This window comes from Ranitomeya imitator, chromosome 1 (assembly GCF_032444005.1).
Source record: "Ranitomeya imitator isolate aRanImi1 chromosome 1, aRanImi1.pri, whole genome shotgun sequence".
Lineage (NCBI taxonomy): Eukaryota > Metazoa > Chordata > Amphibia > Anura > Dendrobatidae > Ranitomeya > Ranitomeya imitator.
This window is the reverse complement of record NC_091282.1, coordinates 56,255,573-56,281,193: the sequence shown is the minus strand read 5'-3', so window position 1 is coordinate 56,281,193 and position 25,621 is coordinate 56,255,573. Positions and strand designations below refer to the sequence as shown.

General features: G+C 44.1%; 1 protein-coding gene across 8 annotated transcripts in view; it reads left to right on the top strand.

Moving 5' to 3' along the window:
* PIAS2 (protein inhibitor of activated STAT 2) overlaps positions 1-25,291 on the top strand; it is a 46,338-nt gene extending 21,047 nt beyond the window's left edge. Inside the window, exons 9-14 of one of the 8 annotated variants that reach the window (XM_069746903.1) lie at positions 1,450-1,610; positions 13,879-14,012; positions 14,249-14,426; positions 14,605-14,744; positions 16,552-16,589; positions 24,820-25,291. In XM_069746903.1, the coding sequence (XP_069603004.1) occupies positions 1,450-1,610; positions 13,879-14,012; positions 14,249-14,426; positions 14,605-14,744; positions 16,552-16,589; positions 24,820-24,924 (756 nt within the window). In that variant the 3' untranslated portion in view covers positions 24,925-25,291. Of the gene's footprint in view, positions 1-1,449; positions 1,611-13,878; positions 14,013-14,248; positions 14,427-14,604; positions 14,745-16,551; positions 16,590-17,236; positions 17,706-24,819 lie in introns of those variants that run through there. The other 7 variants (XM_069746893.1, XM_069746947.1, XM_069746930.1 and 4 more) reach the window with 7 other exon arrangements.
* Positions 25,292-25,621: the final 330 nt, after the last annotated feature.

Below are 25,621 nucleotides of genomic sequence, written 5' to 3'. Positions count from 1 at the left end.
TCAATGACAGCGACCTTCAAGTGATTTGAACCCTGGTGCAGCCATCACCCTAGTGCTCCTATGAGTCCCAGTTTGCGCCTAAACTTCATAGGAGATAGTTAATCTCACTATAAATCAATTGCAGAGTCAAGTCCGCTAGGGCGAATAAAAAAAAAAAATGTTTAAAAAGTAGATAAACATATTAAAGAAATTAAAAAATATATATAAAAAACTAAAAGTTGGAACCCCTTTTTCTAATCTGAAACTAGAGAAATAAGAAAACAAAATGAAAAATTAGGATTTATTTTTTGTTGCATCTATAAAAGTCTGAATTATCGAAATATGGAGTGATTTAAAGGTAATCTGTCAGCATCTTTTTGCTATTTAATGTGACAGCAGCATAAATAAGAGCAAAATAGCCTGATTCCAGGGATGTATCACTTATTAGGCTATGTGCTGTAGTTACAATGCAATCGTTGTTTTATCAGCAAGAGATTATCACTGCAAGACTAGTTCTCAGGCACAGCTGATCTGTGTAACCCCGCCTCCTCCACTGGCTCACAGGAAGCTGCCAATCAGGGGTGTGGGCGGGGTTATAAGAGCTCAAAATTCAGAGCTCTTCTGTATCTAAGCAGGGATTCTATGCATACTGAACCAAGCAGCCCAGTAAGTGGCACATCCTTGGAATCAGGCTCCATGTCCCTACCCCATGCTGCTCTCAGATTACATGGCAAAAACCTGCTGACAGATTCCCTTTAACCTTTATGGTAGATATTGCAAAATAAAATAGTGAAAACTTACATATCCCCCAAATAAATGCACTAAATAAACAAAATGTCGCACATATCTAAAAACGATACCAATAAAAAAATACAGCTCACCATTCATACAAGCCCTTGTACAACTCAGTCGATGGAAAAATTAAAGGTATGACTTTCTTCCTTTAAGTTCAGAATTTTCTTCAAACAAGTAAAATATATAAACAGATCCCATTTCCGGTCCTTTTTTTTTTTTTTTATAAACTACATATTGATTTTGGAAACCCAAGCAATAATTACAGATTCGTGTTTTGTTTTTGTTTTTTTGTTTTTTACAATTTCACCTCATTTTGTAATTTTTTCCATTTTTTTTAGTGCATTACATAGTATGAAAGAAAACAGTCACATATGAAACTACAACTCGTCCTGTAAAAAAACAAAAAAAAAACAAGCTCTTATATGGCTAAGTCGACGGAAAGGTAGTAATAAAAAAAAAGGTATGATTTCTGGGGAATAAGGAAGGAACAAATAAAAGCTCAAAAAAGGAATAAAGATACAACAGAAAGGGGTTGAAATGAGTGAGAGCAGCACAGCAAGGCTCCATGTACCGAGCGTTATGGCTGAGAAGTTATCAGGCTGAGTGTATTGATGGCATGTTCTGGTGGTTGTCAATGATTGATTATGCATTTTTGGAAACCTTGCGCTTCTTCAGCTTGGGAAAATGAGGCTCACGTTCCCTTGTCGGGCCGTCACCTGCTCGCACTTACAATGCTTCGACGCTGCACTTTACCTGCAAATGAATGAAAAGAAGCCGACCTGGATCTGCCCCGTGTGTGACAAGAAGGCCAGCTACGAGAGCCTCATATTAGACGGGTATGTACCGCTTGGGTCTTACACGGGGCAGGCAGCAGAGGGTTTTTCTTTATCAGTAGTCGTGGGGCATAGAAGCAGAAACTAGCAGTCTGGGGCTAGTGGCACACGGCAATAGTCTTGTCACATCTCTGAAAGTGCAGCCAAAGTGATGGTTTCATCTGCTTGTTTATGGGCAGAAATGGATATTTATTCTTTGGTGATTTAACATGAAACATGACCTTATCCTTAAGTCTTTCTCCATACTTGTACTGTTCTAGTGCTAAAGAGGATGTCGCTAGTCAGCCCCTTGCTGCCCACAGACATAGTAGAAGCTATGGCCGATAGTGTTCCTCTCTCATCCATAAACCATGGGAAGAGAGGAATAATCTACTGTCAAACATGTCCCATCAGATGCATCGGCTTCAGGCAGCGCAATTCTTTTAGGATTGTAATTCGTTGGGCATGTTGAAGGTCTCCAATGACTTGTAGTCTCTACAGATGTCGGAGAAGCTGTCCGATGTATACATTATATTCAGGGGTGGAATTGTCTCCTTTATTTTGGTTTGGTTGTGACCGCTGGGCATTACTAAGTTCTGGATTAATAGGCATAGCACAAAATATTTTGTTACAGATATGTCTTCGCATCTTTCTCCTTAAAAGGGTTTTCCAGGACTAAATAATTTTTTTTAACTACGAAGTAAGAGCTAACACACAGGTAATTGCTAACTACCTGCCTATTGTACCCGGCTCCGATGTCTGCCGACACAGAGCGGCCACAGATCACTTCTGCCGTTGACTCATTGGCTTCCTATCTTGCCATGTCAACAGAGCAGCAGATTCTCATCTGCTCTGCTGTTAACAGGGTGTGACTGCCTTCATTATGCTTATTGATAGCAGGCTCCCCACTGCCCAACTGTGGGAAGCCAGCAGACCGGAAGAGTAAGAGCTGCTCTGTGGATGTGGAGCAAATTAATAGCTGGCATCAGGTAGAACAGGCAGGCAGTTGCCCATGTTAGCAACTCCCTTTTAGGCCCATAGTAAAAAAAAAAAAGGCCTATACAAAACCTTTAAGTAACACATTGAAGACCAGGTTTTTATATTTAAAATTAGTGGGTGGTTGGGAACTGGGCAAGTTAAAATGGATATTCTCGTGCGTCTCATTGAAGACACAGGAGACCATGGGTGTACACTGCTGCCATCAAGAGGTGTCAGGTCCTCCTCAGCGAGCTACACCCACCTACCAGCACCAAGCTGCTCAGTTTAGCTTTGTGTCACATAGGCAGACACAGGTTTAAAGGGAACCTGTCAGCAGTTTTGGCTGATATAAGTTATGGCCATCACCTTTCAGGGCTGATATACAGCGTTCTGTAATGCTGTATATCTGACCCCAACCTGACCTGTAAGAGTGGAAAAATAACTTTTATTATACTCACCTGCGGGGCGGTCCGGTCCGAGGGTTGTCGCTCTTCTTGGTCCGGCGCCTCCTATCTTCATGCGATGTCGTCCTCCTGCTTGCCACGTGTCGCGCTCCTGCGCAGGCATACTTATGTGCCCTGTTGAGGGCAGAGCAAAGTACTGCAGTGCGGAGGCGCCAGGAAAGGTCAGAGAGGCCCAGCGCCTGCGCACTGCAGTACTTTGCTCAGCCCTCAACCGGGTAAATCAGTACGCCTGCGCAGGAGCACAACGCTGAGGAGACTGTGTGGATGACGCAGGGATCCGCACATGAAGCAAGAAGGAGGGCGGCGATCATAAGATGGGAGGCTCTGGACCAGGACCAGTGACACACATCGGACCGGACCGCCCCGCAGATGAGTATAATAAAAGTTATTTTTCTTCTCTTCCAGGTCAGGCTGGGGGCATGAATGCTGTATATTAGACCTGAAAGGTGATGGCCGTAACTTATATCAGCCAAAACTGATTACAGGTTCCCTTTAAGGCCCAGATCTGTCTCTTCCTATGGTCTTTTTTTATAGTAAAGCCTTAAAGAGTGACCATTGTTTTAATTTTTATTTCATATATAAATAGTACACATTAAAATAAGCAACTTTGTAATATACCGTATCAGAGACATCTGCTTTTTCCTCCTCCCGGACTGATATTTCACTCTCAATTCATGGAGAAAATCTGCAAAATGTGTATTCAGTGGAGAGAGATTTTCACATTGATGAAATAGGAAATGACGTTTGGGGCTTATAAGGGTCTATTTAGAGGGGGAAGTGGGAGAAGGAGCTGGAGGCAGGCAGACATTCTACTGCAAGTTCTCCTGAAAACCACCGTTACAGTTCTCCGTAGAACTTTATGAGCACCAACTGTCATCTCCTATTTTATTAATGAGAAAATATGTATTCACTGAAGACAGATTTTACTCATGACTCGAAAAGTTTGAGAATGAATGATCAGTCAAGGAGGAGAAAGAAGAGGATTTATCTGATATAAAGTTTCCTATTTTCACATGCAGTATGGATTTCTCCTTCGCCTCAGGGGGGGGACACAGCCTGTGGGTGTATGCTGCTGCCACTAGGAGGCGACACTAAGTGATACCAAGAAGGTTCGCTCCTCCCCTGCAGTATACACCACCTGCTGGCTCTCAGATAACCAGTTCTTGCTTAGTGTCCGTAGGAGGCACACGGACGAGTCTGCTGTTCAGTCATAAAACTCTTTATTATTTTATTTTTACCTTTTACATTTTTGATTTTATCTCTTACAACGGATGAAGGGGCGACAGATCCTTTCAAGGCTCCGATCTCCCCGAACCATCAACAGGCGAGCACGGAGAGTGTCGCCTCTCCGTATCCTCTCCTGTGACGTGCCACGCCTGGGCTGATTCTTAGGGGCGACGGGTCCCTTCAAGGGCACCGATCTCCCTGCAACCTGAACGGACGAGCACATGGAGTGACGCCTCCATGTATCCTCTCCTGGAGCCAGGCCTAATGCCGGACAACTGGCCCTGTCCACATGGGGGCTGAACTCCGTGGATGTACAGAGGCCCCTCTCTATGGCGTCCGAGCAGCCCCCACTGCACCACCACTGTAAAAGCGGATGGCACAAGTAGGCGGACGGTTCCTCTCCACCTCCCTAACAAAGGGATGGTGGATTGAGGTTTATTTCTCTATCCCTGCACCTACAGCAGAACGGTAGAGTGCACGCGCTTTCGTCGGCGCTGAAACCCAGTCATCGCGGCGGCTCCATGCCGGGATGCACACCGATGGTGAGTGGATCCAGTCAGCGATGGGCCACCGCAGTGGGATATTCACATACTGACAGGCAGCCTCAGCTTCCCTGTGGCCCACCTCCCTGAGGTAGCGCTCCAGCCGGCTGCAAAAATTTAGACCTCGGCTTCAGCCGATGTGTAGGCCGCATCCCAGAAGTCGTGCCCACACTATGGCGCGCTAAGGCGGCTCCGCCCGCTTTTCTGGTGCTTCTCGCCTGGCACGGGAGTGCTCAATTTTCTCGGCCACTACAACGCCATTCACTTCTACCAATGGTATCGCTCCTGCCGGCTGCAAAAATTTAGGCCCTGGCTTGGGCCTATTAATGGAAATCTTGAGGCTCCGCCAACATCGTGTCTCTGGCTCCGCCCCCCAAATTGGCGCTTTTCGTTCGCTGCGAGATTTTATTACCTCTGCAACTCCCGGTGGCCATCTTGGTCCACCCGGCCGGCTCACACAGGGGCGACGGTTTTTTGCATTAAAGGGGCAACTCCAGTTCTGCTCTACACTACGCAGTGTCCCTCATAAGGAGACTAAGCTCCCTCGTTGAGCATTTTCCATTCTGTCCGGATAAGCGACTCACTGGACAGAAGCCTCCACGTGGGGTGCCATGCCTGATCTTATTTTTAAAGGCGACGGGTCCTTTAAAGGGAACCGATCTCCCCACACCATCAACAGACAAGCACATGGAGTGTCGCCTCCATGTATCCTCTTCTGCATCCAGGCCTAACACCAATCTGCAACATCAGTACCCGGGTAAGGACGTAAAAGGCATGACCAGTATTCCCTGGTCTTAAAGGCACATGACCAGTATGCCCTGGTCTTAAAGGCACATGACCAGTATTCCCTGGTCTTAAAGGCACATGACCAGTATTCCCTGGTCTTAAAGGCACATGACCAGTATTCCCTGGTCTTAAAGGCACATGACCAGTATTCCCTGGTCTTAAAGGCACATGACCAGTATGCCCTGGTCTTGAAGCCACATGACCAGTGCGCCCTGGTCTTAACCCCTTTCTGCCATTAGACGTACTATTGCGTCCATGTGGGGTGGGCTTTACTTCCCAAGGACGCAATAGTACGTCCTATGCGATCGGCAGCGCTCACAGGGGGAGCGCCGCCGATCGCGGCCGGGTGTCAGCTGTTTATCGCAGCTGACATCCGGCACTATGTGCCAGGAGCGGTCACGGACCGCCCCCGGCACATTAACCCCTGGCACACCGCGATCAAAGATGATCGCGATGTGCCGGCGGTACAGGGAAGCACCGCGCAGGGAGGGGGCTCCCTGCGGGCTTCCCTGAGCCCCCCGCAGCAACGCGATGTGATCGCGTTGCTGCGAGGGTCTCACCTCCCTCCCTGCTCCCTCCAGCCCCGGATCCAAGATGGCCGCGGATCCGGGTCCTGCAGGGAGGGAGGTGGCTTCACAGAGCCTGCTCAGAGCAGGCACTGAGAAGGCTGCAGCGCTGCATGTCAGATCAGTGATCTGACAGAGTGCTGTGCAAACTGTCAGATCACCGATCTGTGATGTCCCCCCCCCCCTGGGACAAAGTAAAAAAGTTAAAAAAAAAAATTTCAAATGTGTAAAAAAATAAAATACAAAAAAATATTCCAAAATAATGAAAAAAAAAATAAAAATATTATTCCCATAAATACATTTCTTTATCTAAATAAAAAAAAAACAATAAAAGTACACATATTTAGTATCGCCGCGTCCGTAACGGCCCGACCTATAAAACTGGCCCACTAGTTAACCCCTTCAGTAAACACCGTAAGAAAAAAAAAAAAAAAAAGAGGCAAAAAACAACGCTTTATTATCATACCGCCGAACAAAAAGTGGAATAACACGCGATCAAAAAGACAGATATAACTAACCATGGTACCGCTGAAAACGTCATCTTGTCCCGCAAAAAACGAGCCGCCATACAGCATCATCAGCAAAAAAATAAAAAAGTTATAGTCCTGAGAATAAAGCGATGCAAAAATAATTATTTTTTCTATAAAATAGTTTTTATCGTATAAAAGCGCCAAAACATAAAAAAATGATATAAATGAGGTGTCGCTGTAATCGTACTGACCCGAAGAATAAAACTGCTTCATCAATTTTACCAAACGCGGAACGGTATAATCGCCTCCCCCAAAAGAAATTCATGAATAGCTGGTTTTTGGTCATTCTGCCTCACAAAAATCGGAATAAAAAGCGATCAAAAAATGTCACGTGCCCGAAAATGTTACCAATAAAAACATCAACTCGTCCCGCAAAAAACAAGACCTCACATGACTCTGTGGACCAAAATATAGAAAAATTATAGCTCTCAAAATGTGGTAACGCAAAAAATATTTTTTGCAATAAAAAGCGTCTTTCAGTGTGTGACGGCTGCCAATCATAAAAATCCGCTAAAAAACCCGCTATAAAAGTAAATCAAACCCCCCTTCATCACCCCCTTAGTTAGGGAAAAATTAAAAAAATGTATTGATTTCCATTTTCCCATTAGGGCTAGGGTTAGGGTTAGGGCTAGGGCTAGGGTTAGGGTTAGGGCTAGGGTTAGGGCTAGGGTTAGGGCTAGGGTTAGGGCTAGGGTTAGGGCTAGGGTTAGGATTAGGGCTAGGGTTAGGGCTACAGTTTGGGTTGGGGCTAAAGTTACAGTTAGGGTTTAGATTACATTTACGGTTGGGAATAGGGTTGGGATTAGGGTTAGGGGTGTGTCAGGGTTAGAGGTGTGGTTAGGGTTACTGTTGGGATTAGGGTTAGGGATGTGTTTGGATTAGGGTTTCAGTTATAATTGGGGGGTTTCCACTGTTTAGGCACATCAGGGGCTCTCCAAACGCGACATGGCGTCCGATCTCAATTCCAGCCAATTCTGCGTTGAAAAAGTAAAACAGTGCTTCTTCCCTTCCGAGCTCTCCCGTGTGCCCAAACAGGGGTTTACCCCAACATATGGGGTATCAGCGTACTCAGGACAAATAGGACAACAACTTTTGGGGTCCAATTTCTCCTACCCTTGGGAAAATACAAAACTCGGGGCTAAAACATATTTTTTGTGGGAAAAAAAAAGATTTTTTATTTTCACGGCTCTGCGTTATAAACTGTAGTGAAACACTTGGGGGTTCAAAGTTCTCACAACACATCTAGATTAGTTCCCTGGGGGGTCTAGTTTCCAATATGGGGTCACTTGTGGGGGGTTTCTACTGTTTAGGTACATTAGGGGTTCTGCAAACGCAATGTGACGTCTGCAGACCATTCCATCTAAGTCTGCATTCCAAATGGCGCTCCTTCCCTTCCGAGCTCTGCCATGCGCTCAAACGTTGGTTTCCCCCAACATACGGGGTATCAGCGTACTCAGGACAAATTGGACAACAACTTTTGGGGTCGAATTTCTCCTCTTACCCTCGGGAAAATACAAAACTGGGGGCTAAAAAATAATTTTGGGGGGAAAGATTTTTTTTTTTAATTTTCACGGCTCTGCGTTACAAACTGTAGTGAAACACTTGGGGGTTCAAAGCTATCACAACACATCTAGATGAGTTCCTTAGGGGGTCTAGTTTCCAAAATGGTGTCACTTGTGGGAGGTTTCTACTGTTTAGGTACATTAGGGGCTCTGCAAACGCAATGTGACACCTGCAGACCATTCCATCTAAGTCTGCATTCAAATGGCACTCCTTCCCTTCTGAGCCCTCCCATGTGCCCAAACAGTGGTTCCCCCCACATATGGTGTATCATCGCACTCAGGACAAATTGGGCAACAAATTTTGGGGTCCAATTTCTCCTGTTACCCTCAGGAAAATACAAAACTGGGGGCTAAAAAAATAATTTTTGTGAAAAAATATGATTTTTTATTTTTACGGTTCTACATTATAAACTTCTGTGAAGCACTTGGTGGGTCAAAGTGCTCACCATACCTCTAGATAAGTTTCTTAGGGGGTCTACTTTCCAAAATGGTGTCACTTGTGGGGGGTTTCAATGTTTAGGCACATCAGTGGCTCTTCAAACGCAACATGACGTACCATCTCAATTCCTGTCAATTTTGCATTGAAAAGTCAAACGGCGCTCCTTCCCTTCCGAGCTCTCCCATCCGCCCAAACAGTGGTTTACCCCCACATATGGGCTATCAGCGTACTCAGGACAAATTGTACAACAACTTTTGGGGTCCAATTTCTTCTCTTACCCTTGGGAAAATAAAAAATTGGGGGCAAAAAGATAATTTTTGTGAAAAAATATGATTTTTTATTTTTACGGTTCTACATTATAAACTTCTGTGAAGCACTTGTTGGGTCAAAGTGCTCACCACACCTCTAGATAAGTTCCTTAGGGGGTCTACTTTCCAAAATGGTGTCACTTGTGGGGGGTTTCAATGTTTAGCCACATCAGGGGCTCTCCAAACGAAACATGGCGTCCCATCTCAATTCCAGTCAATTTTGCATTGAAAAGTCAAATGGCACTCCTTCGCTTCCGAGCTCTGCCATGCGCCCAAACAGTGGTTTACCCCCACATGTGGGGTATTGGCATACTCAGGACAAATTGTACAACAATGTTTGGGGTCCATTTTCTCCTGTTACCCTTGGTAAAATAAAACAAATTGGAGCTGAATTAAATTTTTTGTGAAAAAAAGTTAAATGTTCATTTTTATTTAAACATTCAAAAAATTCCTGTGAAGCACCAGAAGGGTTAATAAACTTCTTGAATATGGTTTTGAGCACCTTGAGGGGTGCAGTTTTTAGAATGGTGTCACACTTGGTTATTTTCTATCATATAGACCCCTCAAAATGACTTCAAATGAGATGTGGTCCCTAAAATAAAATGGTGTTGTAGAAATGAGAAATTGCTGGTCAACTTTTAACCCTTATAACTCCCTAACAAAAAAAAATTTTGGTTCCAAAATTGTGCTGATGTAAAGTAGACATGTGGGAAATATTACTTAAGTATTTTGTGTGACATATCTCTGTGATTTAATTGCATAAAAATTCAAAGTTGGAAAATTGCGAAATTTTCATAATTTTCGCCAAATTTCCGTTTTTTTTCACAAATAAACGCAGGTACTATCAAATAATTTTTACCATTGTCATGAAGTACAATATGTCACGAGAAAACAATGTCAGAATCACCAGGATCCATTGAAGCGTTCCAGAGTTATAACCTCATAAAGGGACAGTGGTCAGAATTGTAAAAATTGGCCCGGTCATTAACGTGCAAACCACCCTTGGGGGTAAAGGGGTTAAAGGCACATGACTAGTATATCCTGGTCTAAAAGGCACATGATCAATCCGAAGCCGGTGACCCTAAATGAGCTCAGGAGCCCTCCACTGCTGATCCCAGCTTATCCTAGAGTACATAGTTCCTTCAGTGGACTTCGTCACTGACCGCAATCCATGGTTTCTCTGACCAAGAGGTTGAATCCCTCCATGAACCCTCTGTGGCTCGGAGTGCTTGCAGGACAGATATACATGGTCCCTCTCCTACATGGGAGCCGTCGGCTAGCAGGGGCCACAAGTATTCTAGAAAGGTACAGGCGTCTAGAAAGGTACAGGCGTCTAGAAAGGTACAGGCGTCTAGAAAGGTACAGGCGTCTAGAATCGTACAGGCATCTAGAAAACGGAAGTTTTCATTTCCTGATCTCTCTCCTCAATGATTTGCTGAGAACAAGGCTCGGAATATGGATCGGATATTGCCTTGGATCTGGACTTGCCAGAGCTTCAGAAAAGGATGGATTCACCTATTTATATCATCAACCAATCTCTGTACATTGACGAGGGACAACCTGCCCTGTTTACCCGGGGACCTGAACTCTGTGGATGTACAGAGGCACCCTTTTTTGGCGTCCGAGCACCCCCCTCTGCATCAGCACTATTTAGCAGATGATGCAAGAAGGCGGACGATCCCTCTCCACTCACTTTAACTCTGCACTGTCAAAAGACATCGGCGATGGCAATAGACGGCTTTTTCCCGAACTGCCGGATGCAGCCGCGCATTCTGCCACTTGGCAGATTAACCGGGTGGAATCTCCTGTGGTATACCTACCAGTATCCCTGCCCGATGGGTCATCAATTAAAAATACCACAGACTGTCAGATAGCAAATCTGGTTTGTTTCGTCTTGTGGCTTCGGGTTCAGCGCTCTACCCTTCCTTAGCCGCCGCATGGGTTGCTAGAGCAATGATCTTTTGATTCACACCAGTAACCTTTTCCCGAAGACAGTACAGCTGACCAATCAAATCTTCTGAGCGGGAGTCTAACAAAGTATCGTATGTTTCCTACAGACCCAACCAGCAGTGGAAGGGTTATCCAGGACAGTCTAGATCTAACGGATCTTGGTTCCAAAAAGGGGACCAAAAAGTAAGATTGATCCTGGACCTCAAGCTTCTAACAACCTTTGACAAGGTCCTCCTTTTTCGGATGGAGTTCCTCCGCTCAGCCATTACTTCAACAGAAAAAGGTGGAGTTTCTGGCATCCATCAACATTCGGGATGCTTACCCTCACGTTCCTATTTTTCCCCTCTTCAAAAGTTCCTTCGCTTTTCCATTCGCGAACAGCATTTTCAAGGTACGACCTTGCCCTTCGGCCTTGCTACCGCATCCAGAGTGTTTGCAAGGGTCATGGTGGCTGTCATGTTCCTCTTGCACCCTAGAGGCGTGGTCGTCCTGCCCTATTTGGTCGACTTTTTAGCCACTCTTCCTGGACTACGCTGAGTCGTCTATATCACTTGCGATACCCTCTCACCTGGGCTGGCAGCTAAACTTAGACAAGTTTTCCTCATTTCCAGCCCAATAGATCCTTTTTGAGGATGATCATGCACACTTCCAGAAGGATGGTAATTCTCCCTCGAGACAAGGTCGTGGCCCTTCAACAGGGAGCTCGCGCACTTGATCACTCATCCCCTCATTTCGTTTGATTTGCTAGGAAGGTTCTGAGGAAAAATGGTGACTACAATGGAAGCAGTTTCCTTCCTTTCCCTCGTTTTCAGCAAGTCAAACAGGCTTCAGAGGGTAGTCTCTGAGCTCCTTCCTCATCCAGGGCCTTTCTCCCGGTTCAATGGTGGTTCAATTGGTGACTCCCAATGCCAGTCTTCTTCTCCCGATCATTGCTCTGGGGATCCGAATGGTACGGCTAGTCCTACAGCAGGTCCACTGCCTTCTGGCGGGTCACCCCATCCAAATTCAATTGGATAATGTCACGGCTGTGCCATACGTCAATCATCTAGCGGGTACCCACGGTCAGGCGCCAGGGCCAAGGTACCTCACATTCTCTGATGGGCCGAGATCTATCATTCGGTGATCTCGACAGTACATATCCCAGGAGTAGAACTCTGGCCAGCAGACATATTCAGCCGTCAGGGTTCCCCTCAAGTGAGTGGGAACTTCACCGGGAAGTCTTCCATCAGATCTGCCTTCACTGGAGCTCTCCAGTTGTAGATCGGATGGTGTCCAGACTGAATGCCAATGTATTCGAGTTCATGGTTCAGCCTCGAGATCCAAGAGACATCACAGTGCATGCTCTGGTTCTTCCGTGGTACCAGTTTCCATAACCCCTCTTCCACTACTTCAGAAAGCCTTTCGGAAGCAGAAAGGGCCCCAGTGATCCTCGGGGATCTGCACTGACCACGTCAGTTTTTTGTTTGCGGAGCTAGTATCTTTCCGTCTTCTTGCAACAGGGAGTTTTTCACATGTAGTTCATCCCTATCGCATACCATTAGATCTTTGGGACCTTAATGGTCCTGGGAGTCTTACAGTGAGATCTTGTCATCCTGATGAGTCTTCAGAGCTTGCCGGTCTGTTCTTTCAGACTATTTTAATTATTACCATCAAGCAAGGTTGTCCTAAGGCTATTCTTGTCCCTTCTTACCAAGGTGGTATTGTATTCCCACTGTTATGAGGGCATCATTCTTCCCTCATCTCTTTCGGCTCCAGTCTACAAAACGGAATGGGTTCCCCATAATCTCAACGAAGTGAGTGCTCTGAGTAGGTACGTATCGGGGACGGCGTCCTTCCGAAAGTTGGACACTTTATTTGGGCTTCCTGACTATAAGAAGGCTTCCTGATGGTTACAGGAAGGGTTTAGTCGTTTCATCGACCATGTTAGCCTGGTGGATTCGTTTCACCATCCAGGAGTCCTTCCGTGTTAGATGTCAGCCTATCTCCCTGTCTATCGAGGGATCTAGGCACCAGGAGTCAGCAAAGCACGCCTGCAAGCTTGTGGATTCGTCCAGTCCGCATGCATTCTGGAAGCACTATAATCCCCACACTTCCACAGATGTGAGTCTGGGCAGGCGGACTCTGCAGGCCGCGGTGACGCACTTGTAAGTAGCGGTTACACGGGGCCTGATCTAATGTTGTCCCCACCCAGGGACTGCTTTGGGACGTCCCATGCGCTGTCTCTCCCAATGAGGCGAAGGACAATTGGGATTTTTGTGTACTCACCGTAAAATCCTTTTCTCCGAGCCATTCATTGGGGGGACACAGCTCCCACCCTGTTATTAGCTTGTGTTTGTTTTATAATTTGACATGCTATACTCTCATATATAACATGTCATGCTATACGCCCATATGTTGTTATTGATCTCCTACTGCTTTTGCACCGAACTGGTTAGCTGAGAGCCAGCAGGAGGTGTATACTGCAGAGGAGGAGCTAGCTTTCTTTGTATCACTTAGTGTCAGGCTCCTAGTGGCAGCAGCATACACCCATGGTCTGTGTCCCCCAATGAATGCCTCGGAGAAAGGAATTTACGGTGAGTACACAAAAATCCCTATTTTTGTTAACAAAATATAGAAATTAAAACAATGGTTACCCTTTAATAATGAAAGAAAAAAATAAGCTATACTTATCACCCGGCCACCAGTCACTTGACCCTGCAGCCAATCAGTAGGCTCAGCGATTAGATCCCCCGGGGTCGTGACATCATCGCTTGTGGTCTGACGTAGCAGCAGCGATAAAGAGGAGTCCAGGAGCGATTATGACTATTTTCATTATATTACAACCATGGCTTGCGGCTGTCAAATGTAAATAGTGAGCGAAGAACCCTTTAATTAACAGAGCAGAAGTTCCCCCTTTAAGTCTCTGCCTGATCTTTATATCGCTGTGTACTCTTCTCACAGACTCTTCATGGAGATTCTCAATCAGTGCTCAGACGTAGATGAGATTCAGTTCCAGGAGGACGGATCCTGGTGTCCCATGAGACCAAAGAAAGAGTCACTGAGCTCGCCGACCTCACAATTTCCACACAATGAAGGTACGGCCAGAGCATAATGGCCTAAAGGTTTTTTTTTCTTCTAAGTTTAAAGGTTTGGCCACTTTAGGACTAATATTAAATCTGTTAGGGATGGATCATGATTTTGTGCAACTAATATAGGAGTAGTACATGTTCTCCTCTTTGTTAGCGTAGCCGTCCTGTTCTCAAACTGGGCGCAAATCGAGGAGCACTGCTCCTATGTGGGCCCTGATCTGTTCTCTCGCCTCGTCTCACAGGATCTGGAGTGATCAGCAAGATCTACTCCACTAAAGAGTCGGCTGAGATAAGCCCTAAGAAGAAGGCAGAAGTCATCGACCTGACCGTCGACAGCTCCTCTGAAGACGAGGATGAGCCATCTCAGAAAAGGAAATGTCTGTATATGCCACCAGACTCGCAGGGGTCTCCGATGAAAAGGTGCGAGGATTATCGGCTCATCCAGCATGATAAGTGTCCTGAATCCTCTTCATGTTTCAGATTTTCCCTTTTGAAACACATTTTGTCAGGCGTCTAAAGAATACCTCCCACCAGCCGCTACATCATGGTTTTACGTGTGTGACATTGACTAATCGGTTATTTATTTATTTTTTTTAAGTGTGTTATCTTATCAACCATCCACGATGCGACTTGGGAAGATGGCGGGCATAGAGCCCGACTCCTTACATCAGTCTATGCTGGAATACCAAGATCACTTCCACCATTCGGCCATCTCTGGTCTCACTGCAGATTTACCAGGTATATGTTATGTACTCGGGGGTCTCACACTTACCCCACAGTGTCACAAAGGGTGGTCCCCTCTGCTTTTTACTTCCTCCAAGACAGATTGCCACTGCAAAGAGCTGCTACAGTTGTAAATTACATGGATAATATTACTTATTATGGTGATGCAGCTACTTGATTGAGTCAGTGTAAAATCCAGCAATTAGCAAACATCAGAGAAAGTAGACGCAACCCGCTTAATATAGAAGGGCAGAGGCAAGGACTTTTTGCTGCCCCATCCTGCTATCACAAGTAAAGGGAATTCTGTTGATACTATAACATCAGAATGACTCGGTACCCACCCTGAGCCGCGAGGCCACGCTATTACTAGCAGGTCTCGGCTATAGCATTCGTCTGGCACCCTGTTTCAGCATCTAAGATCGAAGCTAGCTCATAATCTGGCTGTTTAGCCTCGAACATGTCACGATGAAAAGCGACCATGGCTTTTTAAAAGGGTATAAAGGGAGGGCAGCACCATGGCTCAGTGGTTAGCACTGTATGGTGGCGCAGTGGTTAGCACTGCAGCCAAATCTTACAAAGGACAACATATGAAAAGCTTTTGTATGGTCTCCCCGTGTTTGCGTGGGTCTCCCCTAGTTTCTTCCCACACTCCAAAAAGACATAGTGATAGGGAATTTAGATTGTGACCCCAATGGGGACAGCGATGATGATGATGTCTGTAAAGTGCTGTGGAATATGATGGCGCTATGCAAGGAAAGCGTAATAACCTTTCACATCCCCAAATGCTATTAATCTGCAGGTTAGTAACATTACAATGCTGGCTGACCGCCTTAGGCTATGTTCACACTTTGCGATTTTTCTGCAAATTTTAAGCTGCGTGATACAGTACCAGTAAAAGCTATGAGATTTCAGAAATCCCATCACACACTGAGTTTTTTGTTTCTGACTGATTTGTAAAACTGATGCGTTTTTTAAAACTGCAGCAAGTCACTTCTTTCAGTGTTTTTTTTCACCCATAGAAATCAATGAGTGAAAAAACACAGCAAAAAAATGCAGATATCAGGTTTTGCTGCGTTTTTTGGTGCATCATGTTTTTTTGTGGGGGGTGCACTAAACTTTATCAGCATGCACAAAAGACAATAAAAACGCAGCCAAACCTGCTTTTCGTGAGCAGGTTCTTTACTGCCAGGTTTTGCTTGCAGAAAAAAACTTGTGAATATAGCCATGCTGAAAGCCCGACTTCCAGGAGAAAATGAACTAATTTCATCACACGAGCTGACTGCTTTCAATCAAATACGTTTATAAAGGTTTGTCACCACGTACAGCATTGTGAAAAAGTGGCCGTAAGCACGCACGGCACAGATGTGCTGTAGATCGAGTAGTCAAAGTGCCGTGCGTGCTCACAGCCGCTGCTCACTGCGTACTGACTAGCCACTCCATGCCTCTATGGCTGATAGCCAGAGGCTCCCAGATGGAAATAAGAGGATTTTTGGTACTCGCCATAAAATCCCTTTCTCAGAGCCTTCAGTGGAGAACACTGGAAACCATGGGTCAATTGTGCTGCCACACTGAGGCCCAGGTCTCACCCTTACAGAACTGCAGAACAATCAGAGAAGAGGGAATTATCCGCCTTTAATGACCCTATATGTGCATATTAATAGGGTTTGGGGGCATGACCGGTTCCCTTTAAGTTTTCATTTTTGAGTTCTGTTCATACGTTTTCCACATTGATGTACATGGATGATGAAAGGTCATAATTGGTGAACCTAACTTGTATGATACATTTCCATAAAAATAATAATTTTTTTTTTTTTTGTATTAGGTTTGGATTTCCTGTCTTTGGTCCCCGTTGACTCTCAGGTGAATGATTTATTACACATTTTTCAAGAAAATGGTTAGTTATCTGCCACATTTAGTAGAAACAGTACATAGGATCAGTGCATTATGATGGATGATAAATCTGCACATAAAAGGGAACATTCAGTTTTATCTTATATGCATCCTGTATTATGGTTAGGGTGTACACTTAAAGGGGTTCTCTGGGGCAAAAATAAAAGTTGCCCTAGGGATAGGATCTGTAAAAAAAAATAAAAAATTAATTGATACCCTACCAACACCCACCTAAATTTAAAGCTGGACGACTCCCATGATCTGCGGCCGGACAGGAAGCGTGACCTCACCGTTCTCAGCCGCAGCGGTCAGGTGGCTTGAGTAACCTATCATCAGATGTTTTTCTAATGATGCGCCGTTCATAGTCCTGCGACCCCTGCTGGAGGTGAAACGGATAAGATTGCAGTTCCTGTGGTGGTCTGGTCGGGACTGGATCCTGGTGGGCGAGAATTAATTGGTTTGTCAGGTTTTTCTTTAAAAGTCTGTGAGGAACTTTTCTTTGTTTTTGTCCTGGAAAATCCCTTTAAATGTCTATCATGTCTCAAGTTATAGAAAAAACTGCCCCGTAGCTTCCGGCTGTGCTAATTATCAGCCATATTGACCCTCTTGCTGTACAGCGTTCCAGCATAAAATCGTCACGATGCCCCGTTTTGAGCTTATGAGTACCATTCGTTTCAAGCAGCACTATCCCCCTATGTTTTTGGATAGTCTCAACTCGGCTCTCCTAGCTCGGCACACTCATGGCAAGCCCAAAACCTAGAGCAGCCACCTTGAAGCCTGAACCAGCAGCAACCCATAAGAAGAAAGTCATCTGGAAGCAGTTCTGAGGAGTCCGGCATATCCGGGTCCAGTCTGCAGAACAAGTCTGGTATTTATTGGTTTGTTTGCAGACTTTAAGACGTTCAAGGCCCTCGAGGAAGTTTTCTTTGGTGTTTGGAGCCACCTCTGGAACCGAGTGATCATCTTACTGCAGTTTTGTTTGTTGATTTGCGAGTTGCACATGTTCAGTTCATGTATATAGGATGCACTAAAGGAAATAATTGTAAATAAGTATTTTTATTAAAATAAAACCCTAAAAAAATCTCCATCTTGTGTCTGTATTCTTCAAATTCAGTCTATGTGGTGAATAAGCAGCGCCAGTGACTGATGAAAGCAAAACAACCATAATCTGTTTTTGCAATTGTAAAACATCAGGTTTGGCTCCATCTTTATGATTCATGATCACATGAAAGGGAATCTGGGAAAATGTAGGTGAAGCTGTAGACCTGTGGGGTATGATCATCTATAAAGACAGAGACGTAATTGCAACCGTTCACAGCACTCAATGGGAATTTAACCCCTTTCCAACATCAGGCGTAATAGTAGGCTGATGTCGGATCCCCTCCCTTTGATGTCGGCTCTGGCGGTGAGCCCACATCTTTCCTTGCACATGTCAGCTGTTTTGAACAGCTGACATGTGCCCGGAACAGCCGCGGGTGGAATCACGATCCACCCGCGGCTATTAACTAGTAAAATGCCGCTGTCAAACGCTGACAGCAGCATTTAACAAGCGCTTCCGACAATCACGCCAGAAAACCGCCCACCCGTGACCCCTGTCACGTGATCGCAGGTCACCGGTGGGTTGGCATGACAACCAGAGGTCTACTGGACACCTCTATGGTTGTCAGTGCCAGATTGCTATGAACGCCACCTGGTTATCGGCGCTCATAGTATGTCAGTAAATCTCCTACATACAGGTGATCTGATCAACGCCTGTATGTAGCAGAGCCGATCGGGTTATGGAAGCTTCTAGTCTCCCATGGACACTATTAAAGCGTGCCAAAAGTAAAAAAAAAAAAAAAAAGTTTTAAAAAATATTAAAATAAAATATAAAAGTTCAAATCACCCCCCTTGCTCCCCATTCAAAATAAAACAATAAAAAAAAATCAAACCTACACATATTTGGTGTCGCCGCGTTCAGAATCGCCCGATCTATTAAAAAAAAAAAAAAAAAAGGATTAACCTGATCGCCAGATGCTCTTCTCATGTGCCTACAGTAAGAAAAGTTTTAAAAATATGATAATAAAAAGACATACATCTTATGCAAAACAGTATAAAAATAAACAGGAGAAACTTACAGAAATCATCTAACTTGGTAGTCTGCTCCCTGAGGGTAGGACGAATGTAGCTTGGGTCACACCAAATCGGCCGCCCCCATTATGTGAAAAAGTTTTTAGGTATCAGGTCTAGTTTATAGCTTTGGTCTGGAAGTCAAGTTTCTAGACCAGCCACTCAGGTTAACCCCTTTCTGCCATTAGACGTACTATTGCGTCCATGTGGGGTGGGCTTTACTTCCCAAGGACGCAATAGTACGTCATATGCGATCGGCAGCGCTCACGGGGGGAGCGCCGCCGATCGCGGCCGGGTGTCAGACCGCCCCCGGCACATTAACCCCCGGCACACCGCGATCAAAGATGATCGCGATGTGCCGGCGGTGCAGGGAAGCACCGCGCAGGGAGGGGGCTCCCTGCGGGCTTCCCTGAGCCCCCCGCAGCAACGCGATGTGATCGCGTTGCTGCGAGGGTCTTACCTCCCTCCCTCCCTGCTCCAGGCCCGGATCCAAGATGGCCGCGGATCCGGGTCCTGCAGGGAGGGAGGTGGCTTCACAGAGCCTGCTCAGAGCAGGCACTGTGAAGCAGCCTGCACTCCTATCAGATCGGTGATCTGACAGAGTGCTATGCAAACTGTCAGATCACCGATCTGTGATGTCCCCCCCTGGGACAAAGTAAAAAAGTAAAAAAAAAATTTTTCAAATGTGTAAAAAAAAAATTAAAAAAATATTCCAAAATAATGAAAAAAAAAAAAATAATATTATTCCCATAAATACATTTCTTTATCTAAATAAAAAAAACAAAACAATAAAAGTACACATATTTAGTATCGCCGCGTCCGTAACGGCCCGACCTATAAAACTGGCCGCTAGTTAACCCCTTCAGTAAACACCGTAAGAAAAAAAAAAAAAAAACGAGGCAAAAAACAACGCTTTATTATCATACCGCCGAACAAAAAGTGGAATAACACGCGATCAAAAAGATGGATATAAATAACCATGGTACCGCTGAAAGCGTCATCTTGTCCCGCAAAAAACGAGCCGCCATACAGCATCATCATTTGTAGATTGTGAGCCCTCGCGGGCAGGGTCCTCTCTCCTCCTGTACCAGTTGTGACTTGTATTTTTCAAGATTATTGTACTTGTTTTATTATGTATACCCCTCCTCACATGTAAAGCGCCATGGAATAAATGGCGCTATAATAATAAATAATAATAATAATAATAATCAGCAAAAAAATAAAAATGTTATAGTCCTGAGAATAAAGCGATGCAAAAATAATTATTTTTTCCGTAAAATAGTTTTTATCGTATAAATAAAAAAATGATATAAACGAGGTGTCGCTGTAATCGTACTGACCCGAAGAATAAAACTGCTTTATCAATTTTACCAAACGCGGAACGGTATAAACGCCTCCCCCAAAAGAAATTCATGAATAGCTGTTTTTTGGTCATTCTTCCTCACAAAAATCGGAATAAAAAGCGATCAAAAAATGTCACGTGCCTGAAAATGTTACCAATAAAATCGTCAACTCGTCCCGCAAAAAACAAGACCTCACATGACTCTGTGGACCAAAATATGGAAAAATTATAGCTCTCAAAATGTGGTAACGCAAAAAATATTTTTTGCAATAAAAAGCGTCTTTTAGTGTGTGACGGCTGCCAATCATAAAAATCCGCTAAAAAACCCGCTATAAAAGTAAATCAAACCCCCCTTCATCACCCCCTTAGTTAGGGAAAAATTAAAAAAATGTATTTATATCCATTTTCCCGTTAGGGTTAGGGCTAGGGTTAGGGTTGGGGCTAGGGTTAGGGCTAGGGTTAGGGTTAGGGTTGGGGCTACAGTTAGGGTTGGGGCTAAAGTTAGGGTTAGGGTTTAGATTACATTTACAGTTGGGAATAGGGTTGGGATTAGGGGTGTGTCAGGGTTAGGGGTGTGGTTAGGGTTACCGTTGGAATTAGGGTTAGGGGTGTGTTTAGATTAGGGTTTCAGTTATAATTGGGGGGTTTCCACTGTTTAGGCACATCAGGGGATCTCCAAACACGACATGGCGTCCGATCTCAATTCCAGCCAATTCTGCGTTGAAAAAGTAAAACCGTGCTCCTTCCCTTCCGAGCTCTCCCGTGTGCCCAAACAGGGGTTTGCCCCAACATATGGGGTATCAGCGTACTCAGGACAAATAGGACAACAACTTTTGGGGTCCAATTTCTCCTGTTACCCTTGGGAAAAAACAAACTAGGGGCTAAAAAATAATTTTTGTGGGAAAAAAAAAAGATTTTTTATTTTCACGGCTCTGCGTTATAAACTGTAGTGAAACACTTGGGGGTTCAAAGTTCTCCCAACACATCTAGATGAGTTCCCTGGGGGGTCTAGTTTCCAATATGGGGTCACTTGTGGGGGGTTTCTACTGTTTAGGTACATTAGGGGCTCTGCAAACGCAATGTGACACCTGCAGACCATTCCATCTAAGTCTGCATTCCAAATGGAGTTCCTTCCCTTCCGAGCCCTCCCATGCGCCCAAACAGTGGTTCCCCCCCCCACTTATGGGGTATCAGCGCACTCACGACAAATTGGACAACAAATTTTGGGGTCCAATTTCTCCTGTTACCCTCCGGGAAAATACAAAACTGGGGGCTAAAAAATAATTTTTGTGGGAAAAAATGTTTGTTTTATTTTTACGGCTCTGCATTATAAACTTCTATGAAGCCCTTGGTGGGTCAAAGCGCTCACCACACATCTAGATAAGTTCCTTAGGGGGTCTACTTTCCAAAATGGTGTCACTTGTGGGGGGTTTCAATGTTTAGGCACATCAGTGGCTCTCCAAACGCAACATGGCGTCCCATCTCAATTCCTGTCAATTTTGCATTGAAAAGTCAAACGGCGCTCCTTCCCTTCCGAGCTCTCCCATGCGCCCAAACAGTGGTTTACCCCCACATATGGGGTATCAGCGTACTCAGGACAAATTGTACAACAACTTTTGGGGTCCAATTTCTTCTCTTACCCTTGGGAAAATAAAAAATTGGGGGCGAAAAGATAATTTTTGTGAAAAAATATGATTTTTTATTTTTACGGTTCTCCATTATAAAGTTCTGTGAAGCACTTGGTGGGTCAAAGTGCTCACCACACCTCTAGATAAGTTCCTTAGGGGGTCTACTTTCCAAAATGGTGTCACTTGTGGGGGGTTTCAGTGTTTAGGCACATCAGTGGCTCTCCAAACGCAACATGGCGTCCCATCTCAATTCCTGTCAATTTTGCATTGAAAAGTCAAACGGCGCTCCTTCCCTTCCGAGCTCTGTCATGCGCCCAAACAGTGGTTTACCCCCACATATGGGGTATCGGTGTACTCAGGACAAATTGTACAACAACTTTTGCGGTCCATTTTCTCCTGTTGCCCTTGGTAAAATAAAACAAATTGGAGCTGAATTAAATTTTTTGTGAAAAAAAGTTAAATGTTCCTTTTTATTTAAACATTCCAAAAATTCCTGTGAAGCACCAGAAGGGTTAATAAACTTCTTGAATATGGTTTTGAGCACCATGAGGGGTGCAGTTTTTAAAATGGTGTCACACTTGGGTATTTTCTATCATATAGACCCCTCAAAATGACTTCAAATGAGATGTGGTCCCTAAAAAAAAATGGTGTTGTAAAAATGAGAAATTGCTGGTCAACTTTTAACCCTTATAACTCCCTAACAAAAAAAAATTTTGGTTCCAAAATTGTGCTGATGTAAAGTAAACATGTGGGAAATGTTACTTATTAAGTATTTTGTGGGACATATATCTGTGATTTAATTGCATAAAAATTCAAAGTTGGAAAATTGCGAAATTTTCATAATTTTCGCCAAATTTCCGTTTTTTTCACAAATAAACGCAAGTACTATCAAAGAATTTTTACCATTGTCATGAAGTACAATATGTCACGAGAAAACAATGTCAGAATCACTGGAATCCATTGAAGCGTTCCAGAGTTATAACCTCATAAAGGGACAGTGGTCAGAATTGTAAAAATTGGCCCGGTCATTAACGTGCAAACCACCCTTGGGGGTAAAGGGGTTAATATCATAACTGCTTGTTTTTTGATTGGACCATGGCCACGCCCCCAATGAATATATTATTTTCTCTTGAGATCCTTTGTGTAAGGGTACCGTCACACAGTGCAATTTTGATCGCTACGACGGCACGATTCGTGACGTTCGAGCGATATAGTTACGAGATCGCAGTGTCTGACACGCTCCTACGATCAGGGACCCCGCTGAGAATCGTACGTCGTAGCAGATCGTTTGAAACTTTCTTTCGTCGTCTAGTGTCCCGCTGTGGCGGCATGATCGCATGGTGTAACATATATTGTATACGATGTGCGCATAGTAACCAACGGCTTCTACATCGCACATACGTCATGAAATTATCGCTCCAGCGTCGTAGATTGCAAAGTGTGACAGCAGTCTACGACGCTGGAGCGATATTGTTACGACGCTGGAGCGTCACGGATCGTACCGTCGTAGCGATGAAAATTGCACTGTGTGATGGTACCCTAACAGCTGTCACAGAGATACTATCAGGCCGTAATTAACATCTCTCTTCCAAGAGCTAGGAGGTGTCAAATGTTACCTTTCTTCCTGGCTTCCAGCAGGACCCCCTGGTGAGATTGGGGACCAAAGTCTACTTCTCCCAGGAAAATACATATTAACACCTGGGACAAGCCCCTCAAGACTGATGTTACATTATTGCCAGTGACACAATAAATCTATACATAGTCAACTGCGCACATAATATAAATATATATATATATATATATATATATATATATATATATATATATATATATATATATTATCTAAGTATATATATATATACAGTACAGATCAAAAGTTTGGACACACCTCATTTAGAGATTTTTCTGTATTTTCATGACTATAAAAATTGTACATTCACACTGAAGGTATCAAAACTATGAATTAACACATGTGGAATTATATACTTAACAAAAAAGTGTGAAACAACTGAAAATATGTCTTATATTCTAGGTTCTTCAAAGTAGCCACCTTTTGCTTTGATGACTGCTTTGCACACTCTTGGCATTCTCTTGATGAGCTTCAAGAGGTAGTCACCGGGAATTGTCTTCCAACAATCTTGAAGGAGTTCCCAGAAATGCTTAGCACTTGTTGGCCCTTTTGCCTTCACTCTGCGGTCCAGCTCACCCCAAACCATCTCGATTGGGTTCAGGTCTGGTGACTGTGGAGGCCAGGTCATCTGGTGTAGCACCCATCACTCTCCTTCTTGGTCAGATAGCCCTTACACAGCCTGGATGTGTGTTTGGGGTCATTGTCCTGTTGAAAAATAAATGATGGTCCAACTAAACGCAAACTGGATGGAATAGCATGCCGCTGCAAGATGCTGTGGTAGCCATGCTGGTTCAGTATGCCTTCAATTTTGAATAAATCCCCAACAGTGTTGAGTTCTCAAGGCCACCAATGTTTTCGTACAAACGTAATCGGACCATAGCGTCAACCCTGGTCAGGTCAGACATTGGGTCTTTTAAAAAATCTAATCAACTTACTTTCACAGGACAGACTAGGAAGGGATGTTTCCCCTGTCTTTCCTGTGTTAATTGTTGTTTGATGTTGAAGGGCTCTCCATTTACCCACCCGGTAACCAAAGAAGAGTTTAGGATACAGCACTTTCTGACGTGTAGTTCAGAATTTGTGATATACCTATTAGAATGTCCTTGTCAATTATGGTATGTTGGTGAAACCAGTTGTGACTTTAAGACACGTATCAACCAACACCGGCATACTATAAGAAAAAAACGCTTGGATTTACCGGTTTCCAAACACTTTACAGAAAAAATGCACACAGAGAAGCAGTTGCGTTTCCGGATAATTGACACTATTCCCGTTCAGAGGAGACGTGGGGATCGTATTAAACTTTTAAAAAGGAGAGAATTGGAATGGATAATGAGACTTAACACTCTTAAACCGCATGATCTGAATGTAGACTTTAAATTAAACCAGCTTTTGTAACATACAATGATAGTTCTTTCTCCTGTATGTTTTTAATTTTTATATGATGATCCTTTTGGATTGATAATATTTTTTGTTCTTTTTCTTTTCCAGGTGTCCCATTTCATGAAGCGGCAATTTGAATATAATTTTTCTTTTTGTTTCTTTTTTATTGTTCATTTTCTTCCATTTTTTTTCCGTTTTTTATACATGGAATAATGCTTAATAAATCATGAGTATATGCAATATATTGTCATTCAGCAAAAGTTATTAAAGATCTAACAATAATAAAGATCCTCCTATAGATCTATTGGTCAATGTGTACAAGGATTTGAGATCATCTTTTTTTGCATGCATGAGCAGTGGTGTTGCTTGGCGTTGATGGGAGTGGGAAGGGGGTATTTCTACCTCCTTTTTTCACTCGGGTCTGCGCTTCGGCATGGGTGACCCCGCTTTGTTAAGTGGGGTCATTCTGTGCCCAGTGACGCTTATTTGGGCTCATGTCCTGACCCTGGTTCTCTGCTGCATAGTGTCTTGTTCTATGATATCCTTAAAGTACACATTCTTTCCAAAGGAGGTTTAATTTATCTATGGGTGGCGTTTCTATAATAGCTATATGCTCAGCTTATTCATATATGTTATCTAGAGGGTGCTTTAGCACTGTTTCACAGTGCTCCCTATGCAGCTGCATTTATATAGACTCATGAAGAATGTGTCCTGGTTGCTATGGCTACAAGTAATTGCAGTGAGGGACGGATTATAGGTTATTACCATTACAAAGATGGCGGCTAGTGTCCGGGAGACGTACTGCGCATGCGCGGATGTGAGCGCAAGTGATTGTGGGTACTTTCGTCATTGACATGCTCAGTCTGCCCCTGAGAACGCCGTGGACATGGCGCTTACAGGAGATAAACAC